The following is a 24184-nucleotide window of genomic DNA, read 5'->3' on the forward strand; positions in this document are numbered from 1 at the left end:
GCCGTAACTGAAAAAATAATAAAACATTCCTAAATTCCCCTGGCATTTGATTTAAGAGCATCCTTAAAAATAATTCCCCCAAGTGGAGTAAGCAGCATAGCTTACATTTCCCTCAAGCCAAATCTATGCAAATCTAGGCGTGCCCCTGCTTACAATATTAGTGAATGAAAGCACCTTTTCTTTGATCGCACACAGTTAGAGTAGAATGCCTCAGTGGTTTGCCAGCCATTTATCTAATTACCTCCAATGATCAGGTTAATTACGTAATACCATTTTTTTTTCTATTGTGAAGCTTAGATATTCCAAGAATGATGCACTTCTGATTAAAGCTTCATGCCTATAATTAAGGAAAGGGATGTGGGCACACAGTTTTACATTTTTGTTTGTCAGACAAGAACACATATTTCACAGCTGCATAGTAGTTTGAAATGCCAATAGCATTAGATATTTTATATGATGTTTTTTTCTTGTCATTACAGTTGGCCAGCCTGATGCTGTGTCTCAAAAGGAGGAGGCTACTGAGAATATGGTCAGCACCCAGGAGGAAGTGGCTCCTCAAGTGAATGGGGAGAAGGTGGAGAAAGAGTCTTCTGATGCCAATGACATCTCTGCTGTTGAGGAGACAGCAGTGGAGGAGAAACCTGATGATGCTACTGAGGTTGGCTTCAAGAAGATCTTCCGCTTTGTGGGCTTTAAGTTCACACTGAAGAAGGACAAGAGTGAGGAGAAAGACCCAGTGAAGCTGTTGAATGTTAAAGATAAAGATGAAGAGAAGGTTAGTGATGAACCTACAAAGGAAGAGGAGGAGGCTGTTGCTGCTGAGGAAAAGAGCACAGCTGAAGAGAAGGAGGCTGACACAAAGGCACCTACTCTTGAGGCAGGAGTTGCTGAAGACACAACTGACAAAGCTGAAACAACAGATGCCCCAGCTGAAGAATCTGCTGCTGAAAATAGTGATGAAGCAGTCAAGGAAGAAGGAGCTGAAAAGGAAGCAGAGGCCAATCAGGAGACAACTCTGACCATGTCACCCTTAAAAAAGCTCTTCAGTACAGGCCTCTTCTCTAACTTGAGAAAGAAGACCAGCATTAAGAAGACAAGAGATGAGGAAGACAAGGAGGCAGCTGCTGAGGAGAAGACAGAGGAAACTGCTGCAGAAGTGGAAAAGGATGTGACAGTTGAGGCAGAGCAACAAATCAAGGAGGAGACTCCAGCAACTTCAGAGGAAGAAAAATCAGTGCCCAAGGAGGATGCATCAGTTACTCCAGAGGAAGCAAAATCAGAGGCATCTCCAGAGTCTGAAACCCCTGCTCCTACAGCAGCTATCACTGATCAGAGTAAACAGGAGGAGGAAAAAGCAGAAGCAAGCACTGAGGAGGAAAAGGCTCCTGCAGAGGTGACCTCTGAGGCTGAGCTGCTATCATCACAGGAGAAGGCAAAGCCCCAGGGTAGCCCCCTGAAGAAGCTCTTTACTGGTGCTGGCTTGAAGAAGCTGTCAACAAAGAAACAGAAGACCAAGAAAGACACTGAGAGCAAATTGACTGAGTCTGGAGAGCAAGCAGCTGAGCAACTTCAGTCCTCCACTGATTCTGCAGAGGCTCCTAAAGCTGAGAGTGGACCTTCATCCCCAGAGGAGTCAGGAGAGCATGTCATTGCTGTGGAGGTGACCCAGAATGAATCAAGCCAAGACGCTGATGCCGAAGTTACCTCTGATGGAGAGAAGAAGAAAGAGGGCATCATTGCCTGGTCCTCCTTCAAGAGACTAGTGACACCCAAGAAGCTTGTGAAAAGGTCCTCTGATAGTGAGGATGAAGCCACAGGTGAGAAACCAGCAAAATCAGCCACACTGTCTTCTTCTGAGAGTGCTGCATTAGCAGATAATAGTGTTGAGGAAGAAGCAAAGGAAGAAAAGCCAACCGAAGAAGAGCCAAAGACTGAAAACACTGAGAAACTGGTCAGTAGCACAGAGGAGCCTAAAAAGAAAATGGACACATCCGTCTCCTGGGAGGCCCTGATGTGTATGGGTGGAACCAAAAAGAGGACAAGAAGGACGTCTGATTCTGATGACGAGGAGACCAAGGTTGAAGAGGAGTCAGCTGCTGTAGAAACAGCTGTAGAAGAAGAACAGGAGGCTAAAACTGAGGCTGATGCTGCCAACTCCCAAAACACAGAAAGTGAAGCTGAAGTTGTTTCCTCTCCTGAGCCTGTAAGCAGTCCACCTGAGAGAGAATCCACCTGGGACACACTGAAGCGCATGGTCATGCCAAAGAATAAGGCCAAAGTTGAGGAAAAGTCTGAGGATAATGGAAACCAAGTCCAGTCAGACAGTGAACCACCAAAAGATGAGTCATCTTTCTCTCTGAGGAAGTTTTTCCCCGGACTCAGGAAGAAGAAGGTTGAAAAGCAAGACTCTACTGAACAAGGTGATGAGGACTCTGACACTCCTGCTGTTGTTCCTCTCTCAGAGTATGATGAGCAAGTTGAGGCTACACAGGAAGCACCTGCAGAATCAGCTCTAGTCGAGAGTACAGGGTCCACTGAAGATAGAGCCCCTTCATGGATCTCAGCCACCATCGAAGATGCTGAAAATCCACATGATCAGCTAAGCGACATCCCAGAAGAGGCAGAGAATGCTGCCACGCCAAAGTCAGCTGACACTGATCTTGCCGATGATGAAATTCAGGATGATGCTACAACCTCCCCTAGAGCTCTTGGTGGCAGGGGGCGAAGGCTATCCACAGCTGAAGTAGCATCTGTTGCTCCTGCTCCAGATGCTAAAGCCACCCTTGTTCCTCAGGAATCCACAACTCAATGTGCCACTGAGGTTATGGAGGCTGCTGAGGTCCATGTAAGTAAAATTTCACCCCAGACATCTGTGGCTGTCGAAGATGTTCTATTAAATGTAGCTTCTGAAAATACAGAGTTTGAGCCACAAACGGAGACTGCAGAGACGAAGACACACACCATCCTGCAGGTACATGCTCGTGACGAGGCAATGGCTATTTGTACTGGCCTAGGCACCAAGACGATTGCCAAAGTAGCTCTGGAAAAGCCAGCAGTTCCCCTCATTGAGGATATGGCTGTGGTCCGTGACCCATTGAGCACAGAGGTTTTAGTGGAAGAGATACCGGCAGGTAAAGAGCAAGCCACTGCTGCAGAAGTTTTATTGTTAAAGTCCCAAGTTCAGGAGGTAGCAACCACTGACCTTGAGCCTTGCGTTGATAATTTAATGATTGAAAGTGTAGACATTAAAACTGCCACTGAGAGTCATGAACCCGAGATAGAGAACATTGGAGTCATTACAACAACTCTAGCGGAATCTCTGGCCCTTCAGTCCACCACTGTGATTGAGAACTCCCCAAAAGCTGAAATGATCAATCCAATTACACCAACATCTGAAACAGCTGTCTGCACCCAGAGTGTGGAAGTGTCTGAGCCAAAAGTTGAGACCAAGGAATTGAAAATGGACATGGAACAGCTTGTTTCTGCCACGGAAGAAAATGCACCCATCAAAGAGGTTGTTCAGGTTGTGACTGAAGAGTTAGCCTCCACTGTATGTGAAACAGCAAAGACCTCTATCACAGGGGAGACTGAGCCAGAAATCTTGCCAAGTGAGGAGGTTCCTGTTATCACACAAACAGTCATTCTCACCTCACTCAGTCCTGGGTCTGACCAAGTGGCAACATCAGAAAAGTTGGTCCAGGTGGCAGAAATCAAGGAGGAGGCTAAAGTTGTAGACACTGTTGAGGTCACAACTGTTCAGGTCCTGGAGACAGAGATCAGTGCAGTCAGTGAACAGGTGACAAGTGATATCGAGGCTCAAGGTGAGGTCATAATGGATGCTGTGGATAAAATTTCAGACATGCCTGAACCCGAAAAGCCTACCACCCCAACATCTACCATCCCAGAACCAGTCCAGGCAGTAGCTAAAATAGAGGAAGAGATTATGGCTCCGACCGAGAGCCCTGTTATCACTGACACCCCTGTTACAGCCATATGTGAACAACCAGCACCGAAGTCACCTCAGCTACTTCATGTTGCCACACAGGTGGTTGACACTTTGGCAATAGAGGTCACGGAGAGCTTTGATTCCCCTCAACAGGAAGAGGACAAGAAGGCTATTGATGTAGAAGTAAACGAAGAAACCGTTGTGTTGGAAGAAGTCATGGAATGTCAAACTGGTGAAGAGCTTGACCCGGTTGAGAAGGAGCAGCGCAAAGAGGAAGCAGAGAATCAGGAACCAGATGTAGAACAAGCAGCCAAGGAAGTGAAAACACAAGTAGAGGAAACAAAGACTGAGGCTCCTTCAGAGAACAAAGAATCAGAGATCCACGTGCCAGCCCAGATGGTCCTGCAGATTGCACAGGTGGTTGAGGAAGCATCAGTGGAAGAAGAGGCAATTGAAGAGTTTGACAGCAATGGTCCAGTGGATGAAAACACCAGCATGAAGGCAGAGGCAAGTGCAAACAAACTCGCAACACTGACAGAAGAAGCATCAGAGGTCCCCAGTCAAGTCACAGAGGCAGCAGCAGCAGCGAGCCAGCCAGATACAGAGAAGACATCATCAGAAAAGTGTGCAGAGGTAATGGCACAGGTGATCGAAGTGATAGAGGAGGCTGTGAAGGAGATCGAGCCTGTGTCCACAGAGATCATAGCAGCATCATGAGCAGGTGAGACTGAGCAGATGTAGGCAGATGTAGGTGCTCTAAAACATTTGTTTTAATTGAATTAGTCTCTTTAGTTTTTCAGTAGTGTGATGAAAATTTAAGGCTAGAAAAAAGTCCTTTGTTGGCCTATCGTATAATCTTCTCATTGTAGCTTAAAAAAAACATCAATGGGCCATACTTTTATTAGTGACAAGGGGATGGGATTTGCCCACTAACCAGATAAAAAAGCTTTTGTCCAGGCCATGAGTAACCAGGGGACCTTTGATATCAAAGCAGGAATGCCGCCATTGACCCCTTCTCTTTGTAAGCCAGGGTCTAGGGAAGGGAAGCACTGTGTGAGGGGCAGATGAACTTGTGCTGAAAGACTGATTATGATTCCTCCACTGCCTCCTACTGTTTTCCTTCTATCAAAGACTCAGTGTGGAGTCAAGAAACCATGTCGGGGTATTTCATAGATTCAATTACAAAGCTTCAAAGAGCCGAAGTTGAGGTTGAGTCGCTTTGATTGAGTTATGTTTTAAATATGGAAAATGAGTGTGTTTACAGTGTGAAACGGTGTCACATTTCTTGGGAGATCAGTATCTTAAATGATTTGGTCCCGACAACTCATTTCAGTAGGACCTATGATACATTATATCAGCTAAAGATTTGCTGTCTTTTCCCTGTTACTAATGTCTGTTTATGTGTCTCCATCACAGCTAAAGATACAAGACTAGTGCCTGGGAGACACACTGTCTGGACCAGGAAGTGAGTGATAGTGGAGAGAGGCTGCTCTGTGTTAACATGCTGAGACTGGGCCCCGCCCATCCTGCTAAGAGAGACTGAGTTTGACTGAGCAACAACTGCTCCGACATTCTCCCCAAACCCCCTCCACCTGTACTCCCCGGCCCCATCCTGCAGCCCCGTCACAACAACGTGACGCCCCACTGACATGTCCTCACCCCCTCACCCACTCTCTCTCACACACTCGCGCATGTCCTATGCCTCAGAAGCGTCCCATCCGGCTTGTAATCGGTGTGATATATGTTCAGTGTCTCAGTGACTTTCCATTGCCCTTGCTGCATAAGGCGAGAGAGTCTGCAACCTGGTCGAGTGTGTGTGTCTGCAGGTGTGTGCGTGTGCGTGCGGATGCGTGCGTGCGTGTGTGTGACTGTATGTGTGTAGTAGCGAGTGTGAGATTGTGTTAGAAGGTGGAGATGGAGGATTATTATCTTGTGTATTGTATTTATATCTTGAGTTTCATTCCCCCTAAAGTCTTTATTCCCCCTCCCCCCCACCACTCTATGTTGTTATTGTATGGACAGTGTTACCTATTTTTAAAAACATATAAAGCTGTGAAACATTAGGTGTTCTTTTCAGCAACACAGTCGTGAATAGAGAAATGCCTATTCGAGCTAAATTTACCAAAACAAATGTGAAACTGTTGCATAAAAGTGTCTTGTGTATCACAGCTTTCTTTTCTGTCATATTCAAAGATTATTTCAAGTATCTGTAGCAATTATAACTATACCATGGTACAAGTGTGATTCCTCTGACAGTAAAATGACGACACTGACTTTTGGCACATTCTCTTTGTCACAGTGTGTCCATAATTCTGCACCCTATAAAAATACATTATAAGCTCCATTTAGATGAGAAGCAACCACTGCCTGATTCACTGTGAATTAAACTGTTACACATTGTTCCATGTAATAATAATAATAATACAATAAAATACTATTATAAGACCTTCACTTGGCAGAGATCATGTGTACAGAATACACGTTTAACACTGGACGAGTCAAACTGAGGAGACGCACGCATATAAGGAATGATCACAAAGTAAATCATGTTAAATAGTTTCCCGAGTTACTATAAGACATATATATTTCAGTGTACATTTCCTGATGAAGAGAAAGTGTGATGATGCCCCCTGTTGCCTACAAAAAGTAATACACCCTTAATGTTTCTGTCATTTGACTTCATCTGTATGTTTTAACAAGAGTGACAGCGTCTGAAAACTGCACTTTTTTTCATGTCCTTCACCAATTCTTGACGGCTCGTTTCACTAAACAGGCACAAGGCACAGTGTAGACTCACTTAGTTATAGATGCAGAGAGACTGCATTGTACCATAAATAACAGCAAGAGTTACTCTTGATTTGAAAGCCAAATTGAGTTGAGATCAATCAGGGAGTCACAGTATTTTCATTGCTCACATGATTAATTGTGTTGTATGATTTGTTGGCATCCACTCGGCTATGTAAAATTATTGATTTTAAAGAACGACAGAGTGAACTAATGAGGGCACCCGCTGCCACCTTCAGTTCCCCCCCTGCTTTTTGTAACACTTAACTGTGAACATGTTAACATTTGTACAGATTGTATACCATACTGTGTAACCATATTGTTCTAATATTAACTAATAATCTGCAGACATTCAGCATAATATTCATGTAGCATGGTCTTAATTGTCTTTTATATTTTCCAAGCTGTTAATAGTAAGGATACAGAAACTTGTCTATATTTCAACCAATAAAGGTAGAGAAAACCAATGTGTGATTTGTATGAATTTGTGCATCTTTTAATGTATATAATTCATCATAATTTAAAATTTGATCAGTATTTACCAAAATTAGACATTGGGAAACATGTAAGTTCTATATAGAGAGAGAGATATCAAGATTTGGATGCTAATGCATAAAAATATGAATGACAATTAAGTATATTTAGGTTATAAAACAATATGAGCAGAAATAACTGCACTTAACTGCACGCAGAAAAAACACTTAAAATAAATGTTCCTCGTGTTTACAGGAGTTTCAAGCCTGACATCAACAATGCCAAACTTCTCTTCAAGCTGTTGTGGTTGTGGAGGTAAAAATCATGACAAAAAAAAACAGAGCACACTTATTTAAAAAAAAAATGATGTTTTTATTGTTCATTCTTCACTGAGATAAAAAAGTGTGTTTATACAGAAATTCACTCACATTCCTGAGAACACAGACTGATCACAGTAGATGTCAGACGGGTACTGGAGAGTAGGGTCATTTTGTTGTGCACTCAAGTATAATGGGTCGGGCGTCTCACTCGTCACGAAATGACTCTTTTGGTTTACAACAATGACAAGAAAAGAAAAAAACAATATCATACTATTTATCTTCCTGAGACACTGACATGTTTTGAGCACACACATATACAATCAGGACTGGTATATCTGAGAAAGGATTCCAAATTTTTGTGAAGCACACACATAATATTGAGTATCATTTCGGCTCTGGGAAACGAGTGTCAGTAGTACTGGATTTATTTTTCCTTGTTATTTAATAAACACAACTGTACGATTAGATTCAGACAGGTTATTATGAGAACCAAACTGTGAGGGACTATTAAAAAAACACAGCAAAGATGGGATGTGTAATTGGCAACCACAGAGATTTCCCTTCACCTCAGACCTGAGCGGACAGAAAGAGACACAGCTCCCTCTAGCCAAACACTGGGCTCATTGCAGCAAGGCAACAATTGCTTTTCAATATGTATTCATTGCAAGTTGAAAGTAAAACAAACAAACAAACAAACAAAAACCATAAGCTGGACCTCATTCTCCTCACAAGGATGTAAAACATGCCTGGGTAAAAATATATAAAAAAAAAAAAAACAGAAAACAGGACAGTTCAGTCATAATGAATGAACTAGGGATGGGCATTTAAAAAAAACAAAACAACAATTACAAATGAAAACAGGCCAACAAATTAAACAGACTCGATTCAAACAATTCACATAATTATGCTTTACTGTGGGTTACTAAATAACTCAGCTAGCTAGAATCCAAATTGTAAATTATTAGACTTTACAAGTTGGAGAGACCCCTAAAAGAGCAAGTTCAACAAAACTGTTATTTTAACTGTTTTGCAGTAAATCCTTAAAACGGGAATAACAACACATTAAAGAATAAGAAAAATCACATTCTACACCATGTTATCCTAATATAACAGAATCATATTCATGTCGTGCTATAGCAGGTGTCTAAATGCATTTAAATAGCAGGTTATCACGGAAGAATCCAATTTTGCTGGTATTGTTAAAATATTACCGGAGGTGCATTATCACAGTAGCTATGACAAATTATACAACTACCTTATCATTTTCTGTATTCACATTTATTAGACGTGTATCTAGAACTTTCCATCCATCAGTACATAAAGTATTCATGTTACCTCAAAATGTATCATCCTGTTAATCTTTCCTAAAAACAAATAAAAAAAAAACAACCCTTAAATGATCGGCAAAATGGTCAAACACCATCTTCATCTGCAGTGTTTTTCTTTAAAATTCATTTTTGAAACCAAAATCTAACCAGGACAGTTAAAGAACACATATATATGTAAATGTCAGTAGATTTACAATATCATCAGTCTCATACTGATACATTTTCCCTTGATACAAAATGAGTAAGGACGTGAGTAACTTTGGCAGTGGGAAGAGAAGATGTCGATTGTGAAACTTTTTAGAAATGAAACAAAAAAAGATAAATCGAGCTTTGATTTGATTTTGCATCAGGAAACATTGAAGATAAATTTATCATGCCCATCCCTAATACATACAGTTTTATCAAACCAAATGTTTCATTATTTTCAAAGCTATTTCTCTACTAATATATATATGTACACTTTTGCAATATAATGTATTCTTTGTAAATATAGTACTGTATATAAAATTAGAAAAGCATTTAAAACAATTTGAATGGCTGTTAAGAGAAGTGAATTACCACAGGAAGTGACGTACAGGACAACCTCACAGATCGAGGCAGGTTTTGAACAACCGACGGGTTACGACGCAAGTGGAAATTAAAAAATTAAAAGTTAGAACACAGTGACACGTTTGCTTGTGACATGCCTCATTTCTAGTGTCTACCCACCCATGGTTCAACAAGACACGGAATTAAAACATCCAAATGGTTGCAGAGGCAGATGTTATTGTGATTAAAATACGTCTCCAAGACAAAGACAAGACAAATATGCAACCCTGCATATTCAACAGCTCAAAACAAAGAGCACAGATTGTCTCAGTCCTAAATATTCAGTGTGCTTTAGGCTGGAATTATAATCTATACCTATTGTGGAGAATCAGCCTCTAATTCACGGCTGTGGAAAAACAACTCTTCTCAGCAGCTAAAGAGCTTTTTTTTCAGCTTTCACTTCTTTCTCCTAAAACCCACTCACAGCTAACTCATCTCACAACATGCTGTCTCCTCCGGAAGTGTCTCAGCTTCCTCTTCCTTTTGTATCAAGACCAACACACCACAATATCGGCTCTCAAGCAGAAAACATGGTACAGACGGATATGTGACTGTCTACTACTAATGTAGGCAGACAATTAAATGAGATGAAACAATGGAAAAGTCATGTCTTCTCCCTCACGGCAACTTATTTTAACTTTGAGCCACGTGATAATTTTTATTTTATTTTCAAAATGATGTTGGTTTGAACTCCTGTGAACTTGGGTTATAAATGTTTTAAAACATTTTTGAACATTTTTTGTCATAAAATACTGTACTTAACAAAACAAAAAAAGTAGATTTAAACTTCCAACATACATACCCTGACTAGCTTTAGCTTACACATTAACCTTAATTTAGAAGATAAACATGTTGAAAAAAAACAGAAACACAGTTTTGGCACTACTCTACAAGAATCTCTTCAGTCTTGATGGGTTCTAATGGGGTTCCAGAGTTGGACAAATCAGAGCCTTCATCTTTGGAAAGCTCTTCACGTTGGAGCAGCATCCCTGCCCCCAGGTTTCCCTGCAGTCCCACTAACCCTCCTTGGGTGAAGCACAGGTGTTTGATCACCTCATTGGGGCTGGAGAAGGTGGTTGCACAAATGTTACACTTGTAAGGCTTCGTCGAGCCCATGAACATGGCCTCCATCTGGCTACTGTCATCTCCCGCGGTGCACAGCTCCATGCTCTGTCGGTCAACCATGGTGTAGGCGTCGACTCCCTGGTTCAGGCACACGTGACGGGCGGCCTGGTTGGCGCGGCAGAAGCTCTTGCCACAAGCACTGCATTTAAAGGGCTTCCCTGTGTGGATGTACATGTGTTCGCGCCAGTGGCTCTTCTGAATGAACTTGCGGCCACAGGTGGAGCATTCATACTTGCGCCGCTTCACTTCCCGGTCCAAGTCAGCACTCTCCAGGTTGTCGATGTCCGCAATGTCCGACGGCGGTGGCGTGTCTGCCTGAGAACTTAAACCCCCCACCCCCCAGTTGGATGTGGACACCTCTGCTGGAGGAGAGTCTGAGTTGGTACCTGAAACAGGCGTTTGCTCGCTGTCACTGATTATCTCGACTGCGGTCGTGAAAGCCGAAACGCTTGCTTTGTTTCCCTTAAGGGCTCCCTCCACCTCCATCATGCTGTTTTCTGCAGTCAGGGCAGGCGACAGCGTGTGCCTGGGCTCAGACGAGAGCTGCAGAATTGCCTGGCTGTGCTGCAGGAGGTGCTCTCTCAGCAGGGATCTCTGGGTGAATCTGCTACTGCACAGATGACAGGAATAATGCTTCCTAAAGGACGCACTCCTCTTCATGATGCTGGGCTTCACATGGAGAATGGCATTGACTGAGGAGCCAACTGTACTCAGCAGGTCGGCTCTGCCCTCCTCAGCTGTGGCCTTAGTGCCACTGGTCGAGGCCTCCATGTCTGTGGGTGAGGAAGCAAGCTTGGAAGGAGACGAGTTTGAGTAGTCGGTAACGGCAGGCGGGGATAGATGCTTCCTCTCCGAGAGGAGTGGCTCAGCATCAAAGGGCGAGGAGAGCTGCCGCCGAGTGGCGAGTCTGGCCGACAGTGCCACCTGTTGGTCAGAGATCTGGATACCATAAAGGGAGGTGGAAAGGTTGATGCTGTGGTCGCGATGTGAATACACAGACTGGCTGGCCTCCTGCAGGAGTGGGTAGGCATGCAGGAATCTGACCCCCTGCTCCAGTCGTGTGGGGTCGATCAGCTGTGGCGCAAGTTTGCCTGTGTACATCAGGTTGAGAAGGTAGCTGAAGATGTCTGGCTGTATGTCAGAGGCCTTCAGGCGCACACAGTCACTGAAAAGAAAACGTGTTATAGTTAGTGACTGAAAATGCTAGATATTGTTGTATATTATCTCAGGGCTCACTGGAAAAATAAAGAAGATAAAACAAAGAAATTATTACTCCTCAATTCTTATTCTCTATTTTTGTGTGAGAAATCCAGGGCAGCTTTTTAGTCTGGACGGGCAGAAATAGAGACCTGTCGAAACAATTACACTGATAACCTACATTCACTTCCTGATTGGCTCTTATCGGTTACAACTCGACTGTCGACTTTCAGTATCAGTTTCGTAGCCTTTTTTGGTTTTTGTTTGATTTTTCCTATTGTTTGTTTCTCATCAGTTGTACTTTATGAAACCAAGCAAACCACTGCAGAGGAGGAAATCTGCTTCTTGTTTACAGCAGCCCATACATGCCAACAGTACCTAGTGTGTGTGTAGTGTTATGTAGACAATTATATAATAATATATACATATCGTGATATAATTTTCTTCCATATCAATATAACAAAAGGTCAGAGTCAACGTCATGTTTATGCATTGTTGTTTAAATGTTTTGCCACAGATTTGCAAAATAGAATGATTTCATTCTGACAACACAGCTTGCAAATTAAAACAGCGTGTGGTAAGGCTGCAGCCTGTGTGAAGAACATGCAATGAAGTAACTGGCTTTACACATGAATAAATCAGTTCTTATTCATGAACTCTGTGAGGGAACAATCTCACATTGTCATGGAAAACATGTGTTTTCACCTTAATGACCCTCTATTTGTCAACTCAAGCTGCTTCACTGTTTGAATAATTACATTAGTTGTGGGTCATCATACTGAAAAGATTACATTACAGTCTTCAGGTGACATGAGTCTATGTTATTTCTAGATATGATGTATTAGTTTTACAGACATCAGAATGTTGTTGTTAAAGCTTCTGATGTGAACACATAGGAGTGCATCTGCTTTTGCTACATTCCTCCTGTACCTGTCCTGGTGAATGAACAGCATCCTGAAGTAGTTGGAGAAGGCAGCGAGGACGGCTTTGTGGGCTTTGAAGAAGACATCTCCTATGGCCACAGTGCAGTCGCACAGGAAGCCAAACTCCCTCTGAGCGTTAAGCTGCTGCAGCAGGATAAGACCATGGTTGGCCAACTCCATTCTTCAACCTGCACAAAAAACACACAGATACACACAAGCAGCAATGAGTTTCCTGTCTGGAAGGAGACCAGAGTTTATTGTGACCACAAAGAGTCAGGCTGACAGGGGCGATCTAACAACCTTGTAAACCCTCAACTCTACACAACAGTGAAGAATCATTACAAGACACTGGAGACGATTTGTCTACATAGAACCTCGCAGATGTTTATGCCAATTAGCAGTGCTCTGAAAAAAATAATTTTGGATTGGTTGTGTTCATTGTATTAGAATAATTAGCATTCGGACATGTTTTGCTATGGAAGTGTTGACTTAAATCAAGTTATTTGTGAATTATTTAACGTGATTCCAATTCCATGTTCCATGCGACCTCAGAAGAGCATTTATTTTACGTAAATAAATGACAACTGCAATGTTCAGGCAGCTTCTTGTACTAACTACCCTTTATAATTTTAAACCGCTCTCGTCTCTTTAGTTACAATTTCCAGAAGAAAACTTGTAATTCCTACTCTTAGTCTACAAAATGTAATATGCAATAAATACTGTTTATTTGTGATTATTACAGAAGAATAGTCATAGTGGGTGGTCAGCAAATGTCAGTGAGAGACCCTGAAAACCAAATCTACATTGAAGCACAGTTTATTACTTCTGCAGGGTTTGTCTATGGACTGAAAAACTTTGGGGGGGGGGGAACACTACCTCTGATGGCACCCAAACCTTCTACATTGGATCTCAACGTTAAGGAGCTCCATTCTGAAGAGTAATGAAATGGGTGTTGTTGACCTCAAAGGTCACTAGAGGACTACGAGGACTTTAGGCCATCACATGATCATTGTTATGGGTGTCGGCACACATTCCTAAGGCAGAACTGGTTCTATCCCCGTCCAGAGAATGGAAAGAGTCCGGGTGAATCTCAGGAGGGTCAATGTCATTTTACTAAAAATACTTTCTCCAACCCACACAAGCAAAGAAATGTATGAAGACAAGACGATGAATATTAAATCAGCTAGTTGCGCCCTGATAGATTGGCGATCTGCATTATCTGCAAACATGTGCTGTTTAAAAACACAAAAGGTGTTCCTACACGTGTATTTCATCAAAGAGGTCAGAGTGCGAAGGTGCTGGCTCTGCAGGAAAAAAAGACTTGCATTTAACATCTTAGGTAAGAAAGGTAAAACAATAGTAGGAACTTTTTTTTTTTTTTTTACAAAACCCACCCGCTATGGGTCACGTCACTGCACACTCACACTGCAGTTTATAAGGTACATATATTGCTTTTTTCTCTTTATAATGTAGCCTATTGGTGAACATTTACTTGTAGTAAAGTTGGTTTCAATTATTTGCATTTTGATTGTCAAAAATTGAGTTGAGTGTCTTCCCACTTTTTTGGCAACTAGCACATCTGTACGGCAACTAAATGGTGGAGCTAAACACACTGAAGTCTATTGATTGGACAACAGTAATGAAATTGGAAAAAGAAGAATTATGCCTTTTTTTAACCATGCAATACAACAGAGAGGGGATGCAAGGCCCTTAGATGTGTTTTTTAATTAAATGTGTCAGTTTCTTCTCTTCTACTTATTAGTAACCCACACGCATGTGTCATGCTGGTCTGTGGCACACTCTTTATGCAGATGACGCAGCTATCACCATCCAGCCTACACCTCTCACAGTGGGAACGCGAGCCAGATTCACACTAAACAGTTCAAACCATACTGAAGTGAGCAGAACAACAGCAACATAGCACCAGCAGAGCAAGGTTGGGAGTAGGGATTAAAAGACAAGCAGCATCCAAGAAAAATGTCAGAGGTGAATTCTACTGCTTAACAAAACCTAGTGGAGAATCTGAACTCAAGATTTGAAGCCTCAAGATTTGTACATTACTTCCTGTTTCAAGTCATCCCACGTATCAAATTACTACATCCACTACTTGTATATGCTATATGACTATGGCTGCAACTAACTATTATTTTCATAATAATCTGTTGATTATTCTCTCGAATCAATTATCATTTGGTCCATAAAATGTCTGACACTGTTGAAAAATGTTCACCACTGTTTTTCAAATCTGGAAATGACGATGTTCTCAAATGTCTTGTTTTGTCCACAAATCAAAAATGATTCAGTTTTAACTAGGGATGGGAATAGGTATTGGTCAATATCGGTATCGGTACAATACTGGTCAAAATCACTGAATTACTGGTTCGGATATCATACACAAATGTGTTGTTAACAGCTTCATAGTTCATAAATGGTCTAAAATGACTGTATCAAACTAATATTGGCATCTGTAGATACTTGAGGTTTGTGATATTGGTATGGGATACAAAAAAGGGGTATTGTCCCATCCCTAGTTTTATCAATATCTTTGTTATAATCGAGTAATTGTTTCAGCCCTACCTATGACTACAGTAGAGCCTACAAATGAGTTAACTTTGAGTTGTTAATTAAAAATGAATATGTGTAGGTGTGTGGGCAGAATGATATTCTTTCACGGGACCCAATATTTCTACCAACGCCCCTGCCATAAGGTACATGTTTTGTGGCGGTAGCAGAGTCTTGTTATTGTGTTCACTGGTTGGATGTGACACTTCACATTACAAACTAAAATCTTAAAAACAACAAACCATAAATCGGCCATTTTTGAATTCACGTGACCCAGTAAATTAGCCACAGTACCATGTGTTAATCAACATTAAACTTGTTTGCAACCATTAAGCACCGCCCTAAATGTAGACACGTGGAACAGCTACTTCCGCGGTGAGATTTTCTGTTATTCACCATAAAAACGCCTGTGGGTCAAACATGTGGTGGGAGGTAAACGTCATGCTTTCTGAACACCGCTGTTCGATAACGCGGACAGAAAACATCAGCTAATATCTAGCATGTTGTTCGGGGGGCAGTGGAGAGAGCGCGCCTGAACCGACTCTCCGTCGGTTGCTACTGCTGCTAGCGTGAGGGGAAAAAAAACTGACACGCGGGCGCGCGCACACAACACACACAGGCGCGAGGGAAGGCGAGCGAGAGACGCGGGGGGGATGGGGCTGGTCACACAAACGCGTTCCTTTTAACTTACCCGTGACAATTACAGTAACCCAAAGCGCATATAAGAAGCCGAAATACACAAGTGAATGCGAGGCAGAGTGTGTGTGTGAAAAAGATCCGTACCTGCTCTCCGCTTAACCCGAGTGTCGCCGTTGTTTGTTTGTTACCGGGGGACTCGGTCCGACCGTCCGTCCTCTCTGGGTTCGTAGCAGCTTGTACTATTTCCCTGCAAACGCAGCATTCGTTGGCGGCGGAGAGGGTCGTCCGTCGGTGTTTTCCGGTTAGGGGTTTTACGTTACAATCACATGACTTGACTGACTGTGGGTCAAAAGCAGCTGAAAAGCAACCGTTGTAAAAAAAAAAAAAAGAAAAAGAAATCCGTTGAGCAAAGGGCGGTTGAGTTAACGTCAGTTTCCCGCACTGTGTAACCGCCGTGGTGACACTAACAGTTTTATGACAGCCGGTGAACACAACAGTCTCTCTGACTGTTTCTCACTGTGAGTGTTGGCTCATTCTCGTCTCTCTCAGCCGTGAAAGACACATTTGTAAACTGTTGTCACTGCCTTTATTCAAGCACATTAGTTATTAAACCCCAATATTTAGTTTTAACTATATTTTGTTTAGCTATATGCTTACATAAAAAAATATTATTAGCTTGAATTACGCAAGTATTAAAACAATAATTGTAATTTAGAGATACAAATATACATTTTTTTTTTAATTCATAAAATACTAATAACGCAGTAGCTACAACAAGGTAGGCATTGTCTTCACGTTTTCGTTTATTGCTTGGCAATGCAAATTTATTTATGGGGAAATATCAACATTAAGGTAATTTCAAAGTGCTTCAATTGGAATGTGAAAGACACCATCACAAATTGCAAAAGTGCCAATGAAGAAACAAAATAGTATATGCCTTCTGAAATAGACAGACCACAGTTAAAGAGCTAGAACAATTATTCGGTTAATCGATTACTTAATTTATCGTCAACTATTTTGATAATCGGTTTGAGTGTTTTTTTTAAAGAAATAAAACAAGTTTTCAGATTTTTCAGATTCTTAAATGTGAATATTTTCTGGTTTCTGGTTTATATTGACATGCACTATTTTATTGACTATACAGCTGTTAAAAACATTGTTCTCCATTTACCCTACCTTATACGTAGAGTAGATTGTACAGTATAAACTATCTCGGGTTGTATAGGTTGTCATGAAATGTGTTTTCCCTTTGTGTTTACATAAGAGATGAGAATTATGCTCTAGAAAATAAAATACCACAATATGAGAAAATGTGCTGTTTAAAAGCAAGGCAATTCAGTGTGTTTTACATGAAATATAAAATACATTGTGACATTGCAAAGGCGACAAGGAAATCAACAATCACAATTTTAATTTTGAATACCTATGTTCATTAGAAATACATATATGCATTTTAATTTTATTGATCTTTAAGACTAGTTTTGTGTAATTTCCTATGTGAAAACCACACACATACAGTAGTAAGCCTTAAAAGATAAACATTTGAGTTTATGTGTGTCATCTGTTTTCTACGACAGTTTGGATTCATAAAGTCAGACTCATTTCCAAAAACAGAGGTCGAGATAGGAACAAATTCCAACAGGAACACAGACTTTTACTCAAAATGAGCTACTGTAATCAATACCACCGTGTTCCCTGCCTGCATACCAGACCTGCACAAATCACCAGCTATAAACAGTATCAAGAACCCCATTGAATAACCTTTAACAACCAAGTCACACCAACCACAAACACAATTTTGTGAAGCCCATTGCTTCTGTGTTTAAGAATCAATCAGCCGTGCTTTTTGTTCAGCCTTAATGAGCCAAGTTACAGCTGTTACTTTGGGATTGCAGCAAAATCTCGCCTGTTAAGAAAAAAGCTGGAAACTGACAAACAAAAATCTCTAAGGGAAACTCATCTTTGAACATAAGGACTTAGCAGTAACAGGAAGGAGGGGAAGTCTTGGAAATTGATTTTCACAAATGCACTTTGGAGTCACATCAATATTATGTCATCAGTTGTTGTCATCAATGAGTGGTTGGATGTTGTCCTAGTGTAAACACCTTTTTTTTCACTGCAGAGTTGTATTTCAGCCTAAGGACAGGGAGTCCACAGGAGGACGAGACTAAGCAAGTCGTAGCTCTCTGACAACAACCAGGCAGAGACAGAAAGGCGGAAAGTCTGTAAAAAGAAGAGGGAAGACAAGGGAGGGGACAGAAATGTTTACCAAACAGGACACAGGGACAAGTCTCTGTGCTGTCAACCAACAACAGATCTAAACCTGTCCTGAAATCAGTTGGTTAATAAAAATCCAATGTAGGAGAACAGAATGCTTCACCAAAATTTCACACCTACTTCTAATCTACAAACACAACAGTGGGGCAGAGCAAAAGCAGATGTTAACAAAGCAAACCAAGACTTGTTTGCATTTTTAAAGAACCCACAGCAGGGTTCTTTAAATTTTTTAGAGAAGCAGATAAACTGTTAACCACACTGGTTCATTGTTTCTCCTCATTAAACCAACAACATATATCTTATTTGTTTAATGATGCTCTAACATTAATTCATGTGTCTTTCATGTTCTCTCAATCTCAGTCTTTATTTCCTTTTATGTGAACAGCTTTTTCAAAGGAGACACAGTCGAGACTTTCACATGACTGCCCTGCCACAAATGCCCGCTGAGATTTTTCCCTAGCTGCAATAATGCATCATATTCAAAATCAACTGCAACGTCCACGTGAAATTGGTTCGGTCCTGACGTCAGTGCACAATTTCAGGCGAGTTTACTCACCAAAAAAAAAACAAAAACAAAAAAAACACGCGAGAAGAATGCGTGGTGAGCCCAAACACCTGTTTAAACAGGGCCTCTAATCGTTAACCGCCACAGTGTTCACGGCCTGTTTTGAAACCGGAGTGGTGAGTCATTCCTTTCTCGGTTTTAGAAAAACAGATCCGGCCATGCAGGATGGGGCCCCGGCGGGGGGATGGGAGGCCGGCGGCGTTGGATGAACACCGGAGGTGGACGCAGCTGGACTCCCACTCCCAAGGACCCCACATCCTGACAAAAGCCGTGTTACCATAGAGACGGCGGCTGATCTGAGGGATTGAAAATAACACCACCAGAATTAACTGATATGATATCTGTCCCGCCGTGTTTGTTGCCACGACCGTGGCTGGAACCAACCGATTGGTCACATGAGTAGAGTTTGTCCCGGGTCTCTTACACCGTAAACTTTGCCTCCATGTGCTAAATTTGTCGATGAGGTTTATTACTGACATTGAGGACAGCGATAATCCGATATTAACCCGATTATGACAACTGTCCAAATGTGATCAACATTTTCTCATTTCCCCAACTGGAATAGGCATATTCTGATGAATGAATAATTGGATTAATACATTATGTAAACATGAAACACCAGCTACTTTAATAATGATGTGTACCTAATAAAGTGACAGTGTGGGATATTGAAGCCCAGATTCAAGGGTCAGTATGTTGTGTGTTCTGCATTCCTCGCTTGCTAAGAGTGGTTATTATCATCACCATGAACCAGTCTTGACATTCTCCTCTGACCTTGGGCATCAACAAGTCATTTTCTCCCAGATTTTTTAGAAAATCCTCCTTAACCTCAGGGATGCACGGTGGAGCAGTGCCTAGCATTGTTGCCAAACAAGAAAAAAGGTCACCACTTTGGATCCCAGTTTGACCTAGAGCTTTGCTATGTGGAGTTTGCATGTTCTACTCATGTGTGCATGGAGTCTCTCAGATGTTCTTCAGCTTCCTCCCACAGTCCAAATACTCAACCATGCCACAGTCAGTCACTTAAACATAGACATTTATTTAGTTAACAAGCAGTTAAAAAGTGTACCTAATAAAGTATCAGGTGAGTGTATGTAAGCCTACACCTTATTCAGACTTCAATTCCACACTGAGGTAACTCATATCCAAGAAACTCATGTGTGATTCAGATCTGTGTTTGCAAAATCTGAATAGATTGGACATATGTCTGGTATGTGGCCATGTGCCATTTACATATTATTATTATTATTATTATTATTATTGGCATTGCAGCAAATCCAAACAATGTTCATCTGAAAGTCAGATGCAAGATATTTGTAGTTATGATGAATGTGAACTGTCAAATCTGATTCTGTATCAATTCTGAATTGAACAATGTGGCTCGTAATGTGAATGTAGCCTAAACATCTTATAACAGCACTCATTACTGTATGACTGTATTCAGTTTTACATTTATTTTTACTTATTTGTTAATTTGTGTTCATGTTTTCTATGTTCAAAATAAATAAATAAATTAAGATGTTTTCCTTCACAAAATTCATACTCGACCCACCTTCTCGTTTTCCCGCCAGAAGGCCTTAATAATGTGGAGGTGGGGGTGTTCAAGGGTTGACCTATAAATAATGTCTCCATGGCGACCATTGCCCTGGACAACGAGGGATGCTGTGAGTTCTGCAACAACAACGTAGTTGCATTTGCGCAAGGTATCAGTTCACCTCTCAAAGTCCACATTGTCAAGAAATCCAGTAACACGAAGATGCACACGCTAACAACGTCTAAATGCGTATTTTTAAAGTGTAATCTTTAGGGACTGAGACTGCTGAGATGAGGAGCAACCATGTGACAACGCTGCAGCTTACACTTGAACCGCTAGATGGTAGTATTGTTTCCTAAATTAAACCACGGTGAAGAAACCAAATTCTGTAGGGAAGCAGGAAAATAATGCAATATAATTTGTAACAAGAAAGTGAGGACGTCGGGTCAAATATAATGTGCTTTGCTGCGTCATGTCCATAAACGTTTAATACACGTTTCACGCCGAGTCAGCCGAAGTAGTGGATGAACAAAATTTGTCATTGTCCTGGAATTTGTTATCGATAAAGTTTGAGTTTGAATCTTCTCCCACTGCTGAAACTATGGCGGCCGATCTAACTATGAACGGTGTTCCTTCTCCACTCTCAGCTAAAGTGGTTGGGTAAGTTGACAGTCATTTTAAGCAACATTGTCAACACGATACATACTATGTTTAAACGTACGGTTGTATTAAAAAGTCTAGTCAACGTTATGACTGTCGCCTTCAAGCAGAATCACAACACGTAGCATTAGCTTATGCTAACAGGCTCAGGTTGCATAATTGTAGCGTGGATATTTTTAAAGCCTCCCAGTGCATTCATTTGCTGCAGCATCATATTGTCTGTGTAACGTTAATCCTCACGTCGTGTCTCTACAGGTCATTCGCTTATTTGACCATAAGAGACAGATTACCCATCATCTTGACTAAAGTCATAGACACAATTCATCGCACCAAAAAAACGTTCTTTGAAGAATATGGAGAGGTAAGTCTTATTTTTGAGTTGCACACTTGTTCAGTTCAAATACACTGGCTTCATTTAAACACTTGATAATGCTCCCCACAGGAGGGAATCCAGGCAGAGAAGCAAACAATATCTCTCCTTTCCAAGCTGAGGAATGAGGTGCAGACTGATAAGCCACTACTTGCACTGACAGACGACCTCAAAGATACAGAGACTTGGAACCAGTACATGCAGAGACACCAGGGACTGCAGGGGGATCAGGGGTCTGTCAGCTGGTTCAAGTCGGCATGGCTTTACGTGGAGTGTTACATGTACCGAAGGATACAGGAGGCTGTCTGGCTCAAGTGAGATGAGTTTACATCTTTATTGGGAACTGCTACTGCTTTATGTCCTCCTTTTTTGAGTACATGCATTTTGATCATGCAATATGTTGCTATATGTGTTTATGTTTGCAGTCCTCCCATCCGTGACTTCGATGTCTTTAACGAGGGAAAGACTCAGAGCTTTTTTGAGTCACAGCAAGCTGTAATGGCCTTGTGTACTCACTTGGAGGAAATCAACACGAGCATGGAGCAGCTTTCTAGGAGTCAGCTGCTTGACAACTTCAACACATTACTGCTGGTCAGTATCTCTATCTATTGATCTGTATATCTGCAGACTATATTTACTATTGTATTAATTCTAAGCAGTCAGTTTGAAGTTTATTTCCTCACTGCGTCAAAGTGTTTTTAATGTTCATTCATTTACTCTTCTAGGTTTCTTTGTGGGGGAACAAATGTGACCTGTCTATCTCTGCTGGTCAAGAGAACTCACAGAAGACCAGTCCATTAGATTCCCTGAGCAGCCTACAACCCTTCATCTTAGTGGATAACTCTAACATGGTGTGGTCAACTCTCATCGCTGCCCAGAGGCCGGGACAGTCAGGAGTCAGAGTGGACATTGTACTGGACAATGCTGGCTTTGAGTTAGTCAGTGACTTGGTGTTAGCAGATTTCCTGGTTTCCTCCGGCCTCGCTCGGGAGATCCATTTTCACGGCAAATCCTTCCCGTGGTTTGTCTCTGATGTGACGGTGAAGGATTTTCATTGGACCATCCAGCAGACCATGGCAGCCAATCACAAGTGGATGTCTAAGAGGGGTTTCCAGTGGAAGAGCTACATGAAAGAAGGTGTGTGGTCCTATCACGACCATCCTTTCTGGACACAGCCCCATGAGTTCTGTGACATGGCTGCTGATGCTTCTGATTTGTATACGCGCCTGCAGGGGGCAGACTTGGTGTTGTTTAAAGGTGATCTGAACTACAGGAAGCTGACTGGAGACAGGTACTGGGACTACACAGTGAGCTTTGATACTGCACTGCGAGGTTTTGGGCCTGCACCACTTTGTAGCCTAAGGACTCTCAAGGCTAATATTCAGGTTGGTCTGCAGCCAGGCCAAGGGGAGAAGCTTACCACCCAAGATCCAGATTGGATGACTAATGGCAAGTATGCTGTCATCCAGTTCCACAGCCCAAAGTCAGAACAGTAGGAATGACAACAGGATTGCACTGGAAGTAAACACACCATAGTAAGAAGTGTAATTAGCAGGAGGTACTTTTAAGCCATAAGAACATGAAGTAATAGGAGTTTGTTAAGTTATGTTTTTGTTTGCCATCATCAGTTAGCACTTGTTCATGTTTGATACAGAAATGAAAATATGGATGTATTATCAGCTTATACATAAAATGCTACAACTCACTGTTGTAGAACAGCTGTGGCAAAGTTTGTGCATGCAAGTCGATGAGTGGCAATTCATGTAATATATAGTCATTTAATTTTGATTCAGCTCAGGTTGTGAACTGTGTCATTTGTATGCATGCGCCAAACATGCAGCCTGCTATGTGGACTCTGTTCAGAACTGATATTGAATATGTCCTGAGTGATATAACCACTTGTTAGATCAGAAGTACAGATCTGAAACTACACAGTGCATCCTGTGCACATTCTGTCCTCAGGAGGACGCATTAGAGACGCCAGAGGAGATGCATCCAGGATGCTTTTTTTTAAAGATCATATTCTGTTCAGGTGTTGATACCAGGTCTGAACAGAGTCATCGAGTCACTTAACGCAGATCATAACAGCGCACAACAATGTTTTAAAGTCGGATGTACTGTTAATGGGGGCTGTGTGATAATAACTGTGATGAAATGTACTGGTTGGGTGTAAAATGGAAGCCCAAACCTTCACAGATTAAAGTGGATTTCTATGAACACCTTTGCATCATCTACTGTAAGTCTTCATGCTCAATGTCAGTACTTCAGAGCTAATGTAAAATGGTTTCTCCTCAGCGCTGCTGCTGGGAGAAATCATATCACGTTCATCAATGAGTTTGTAATAAAGAACTGCAATGACTGGTCATCGTTCCCAGCTGTTGTATTTGAAAAGCACGAGAAATGGGAAATGAAAGTGCTGTAATGGCTATTTTATAGCATTATTTTCTGTTGGTATCTTGTAGCGCGTAGCCTCAAATAGGACTCCAATGTCATTTATCCCCGTTTATTAGTGTAAAACAACGAAGTGCAACTGCATGGTTCTATTTACGTTCTGTGCATACATATTGTGAACCAACTGATCTTTTTCTAAAATTTAATGACGGTTGTTTCCTGCTGACTTTTTTGTATACTAAAGGTCAAGTGGGACCTAGAAAAATAGCTGCAAATGCTGCAACCTGTGTGGTACAATCCCATCTCAGCTGGTAAAACACCATTTAGTCTGCCGTTAGCTTGTGTCTTGCCATAAGAAGCATTGTCTTGAGTGATTTAAGTAAAGTCTAAAGCTACATTTGCCAAAGTAGTCCCGTGTCCTAATGTAACAGCTCCTTCGTTTGACTTTTCACATGGGAAATGCAAAATAATTATATATATATATATATATATGTGTATGTG

The 24184-nt window shown here is 41.6% G+C and overlaps 3 protein-coding genes and 1 long non-coding RNA gene across 5 annotated transcripts in view; 3 read left to right on the forward strand and 1 right to left on the reverse strand.

Moving 5' to 3' along the window:
• akap12b (A kinase (PRKA) anchor protein 12b) overlaps positions 1-7197 on the forward strand; it is a 42664-nt gene extending 35467 nt beyond the window's left edge. For both annotated transcript variants that reach the window (XM_058614311.1, XM_058614313.1), the window contains 2 exons: positions 480-4667; positions 5363-7197. In XM_058614311.1, coding sequence (XP_058470294.1) covers positions 480-4663 — 4184 coding nt within the window. In that variant the 3' untranslated portion in view covers positions 4664-4667; positions 5363-7197. The remainder of the gene's footprint in view (positions 1-479; positions 4668-5362) is intronic.
• A 1957-nt stretch (positions 7198-9154) lies between these two features.
• On the reverse strand, positions 9155-16322 carry zbtb2b (zinc finger and BTB domain containing 2b). The gene is made up of 3 exons (XM_058614314.1): positions 16031-16322; positions 12693-12873; positions 9155-11730 (listed from the first exon to the last, which is right to left on the reverse strand). Exons 2-3 carry the CDS (start codon positions 12863-12865, stop codon positions 10323-10325), a joined length of 1581 nt encoding a protein of 526 aa, XP_058470297.1. The 5' UTR covers positions 12866-12873; positions 16031-16322; the 3' UTR covers positions 9155-10322.
• Positions 15509-18705, forward strand: LOC131444142 (uncharacterized). The gene is made up of 2 exons (XR_009233691.1): positions 15509-16108; positions 18009-18705. It is a non-coding gene; the product is annotated as an uncharacterized LOC131444142 (long non-coding RNA).
• A 1911-nt stretch (positions 18706-20616) lies between these two features.
• armt1 (acidic residue methyltransferase 1) lies at positions 20617-23655 on the forward strand. The gene is made up of 5 exons (XM_058613606.1): positions 20617-20922; positions 21178-21283; positions 21365-21606; positions 21718-21883; positions 22018-23655. The coding sequence occupies exons 1-5, from the start codon at positions 20864-20866 to the stop codon at positions 22786-22788; spliced, it is 1344 nt and encodes a 447-aa protein (XP_058469589.1). The 5' UTR covers positions 20617-20863; the 3' UTR covers positions 22789-23655.
• Positions 23656-24184: the final 529 nt, after the last annotated feature.

Source organism: Solea solea, chromosome 17 (genome assembly GCF_958295425.1).
Source record: "Solea solea chromosome 17, fSolSol10.1, whole genome shotgun sequence".
NCBI classification, from domain to species: domain Eukaryota; kingdom Metazoa; phylum Chordata; class Actinopteri; order Pleuronectiformes; family Soleidae; genus Solea; species Solea solea.

Bases quoted from the DNA above. Each gene is read 5' to 3' on its own strand.
- zbtb2b (XM_058614314.1), bottom strand. From the start codon at position 12,865: ATGGAGTTGGCCAACCATGGTCTTATCCTGCTGCAGCAGCTTAACGCT. The intron at 11,731-12,692 runs GTACAGGAGGAA...TTTTCTTTTCAG, and splicing joins CTGTTCATTCACCAGGACAG to TGACTGTGTGCGCCTGAAGG.
- armt1 (XM_058613606.1), top strand. From the start codon at position 20,864: ATGGCGGCCGATCTAACTATGAACGGTGTTCCTTCTCCACTCTCAGCT. The intron at 21,284-21,364 runs GTAAGTCTTATT...TGCTCCCCACAG, and splicing joins TCTTTGAAGAATATGGAGAG to GAGGGAATCCAGGCAGAGAA. The intron at 21,884-22,017 runs GTCAGTATCTCT...TTACTCTTCTAG, and splicing joins ACTTCAACACATTACTGCTG to GTTTCTTTGTGGGGGAACAA.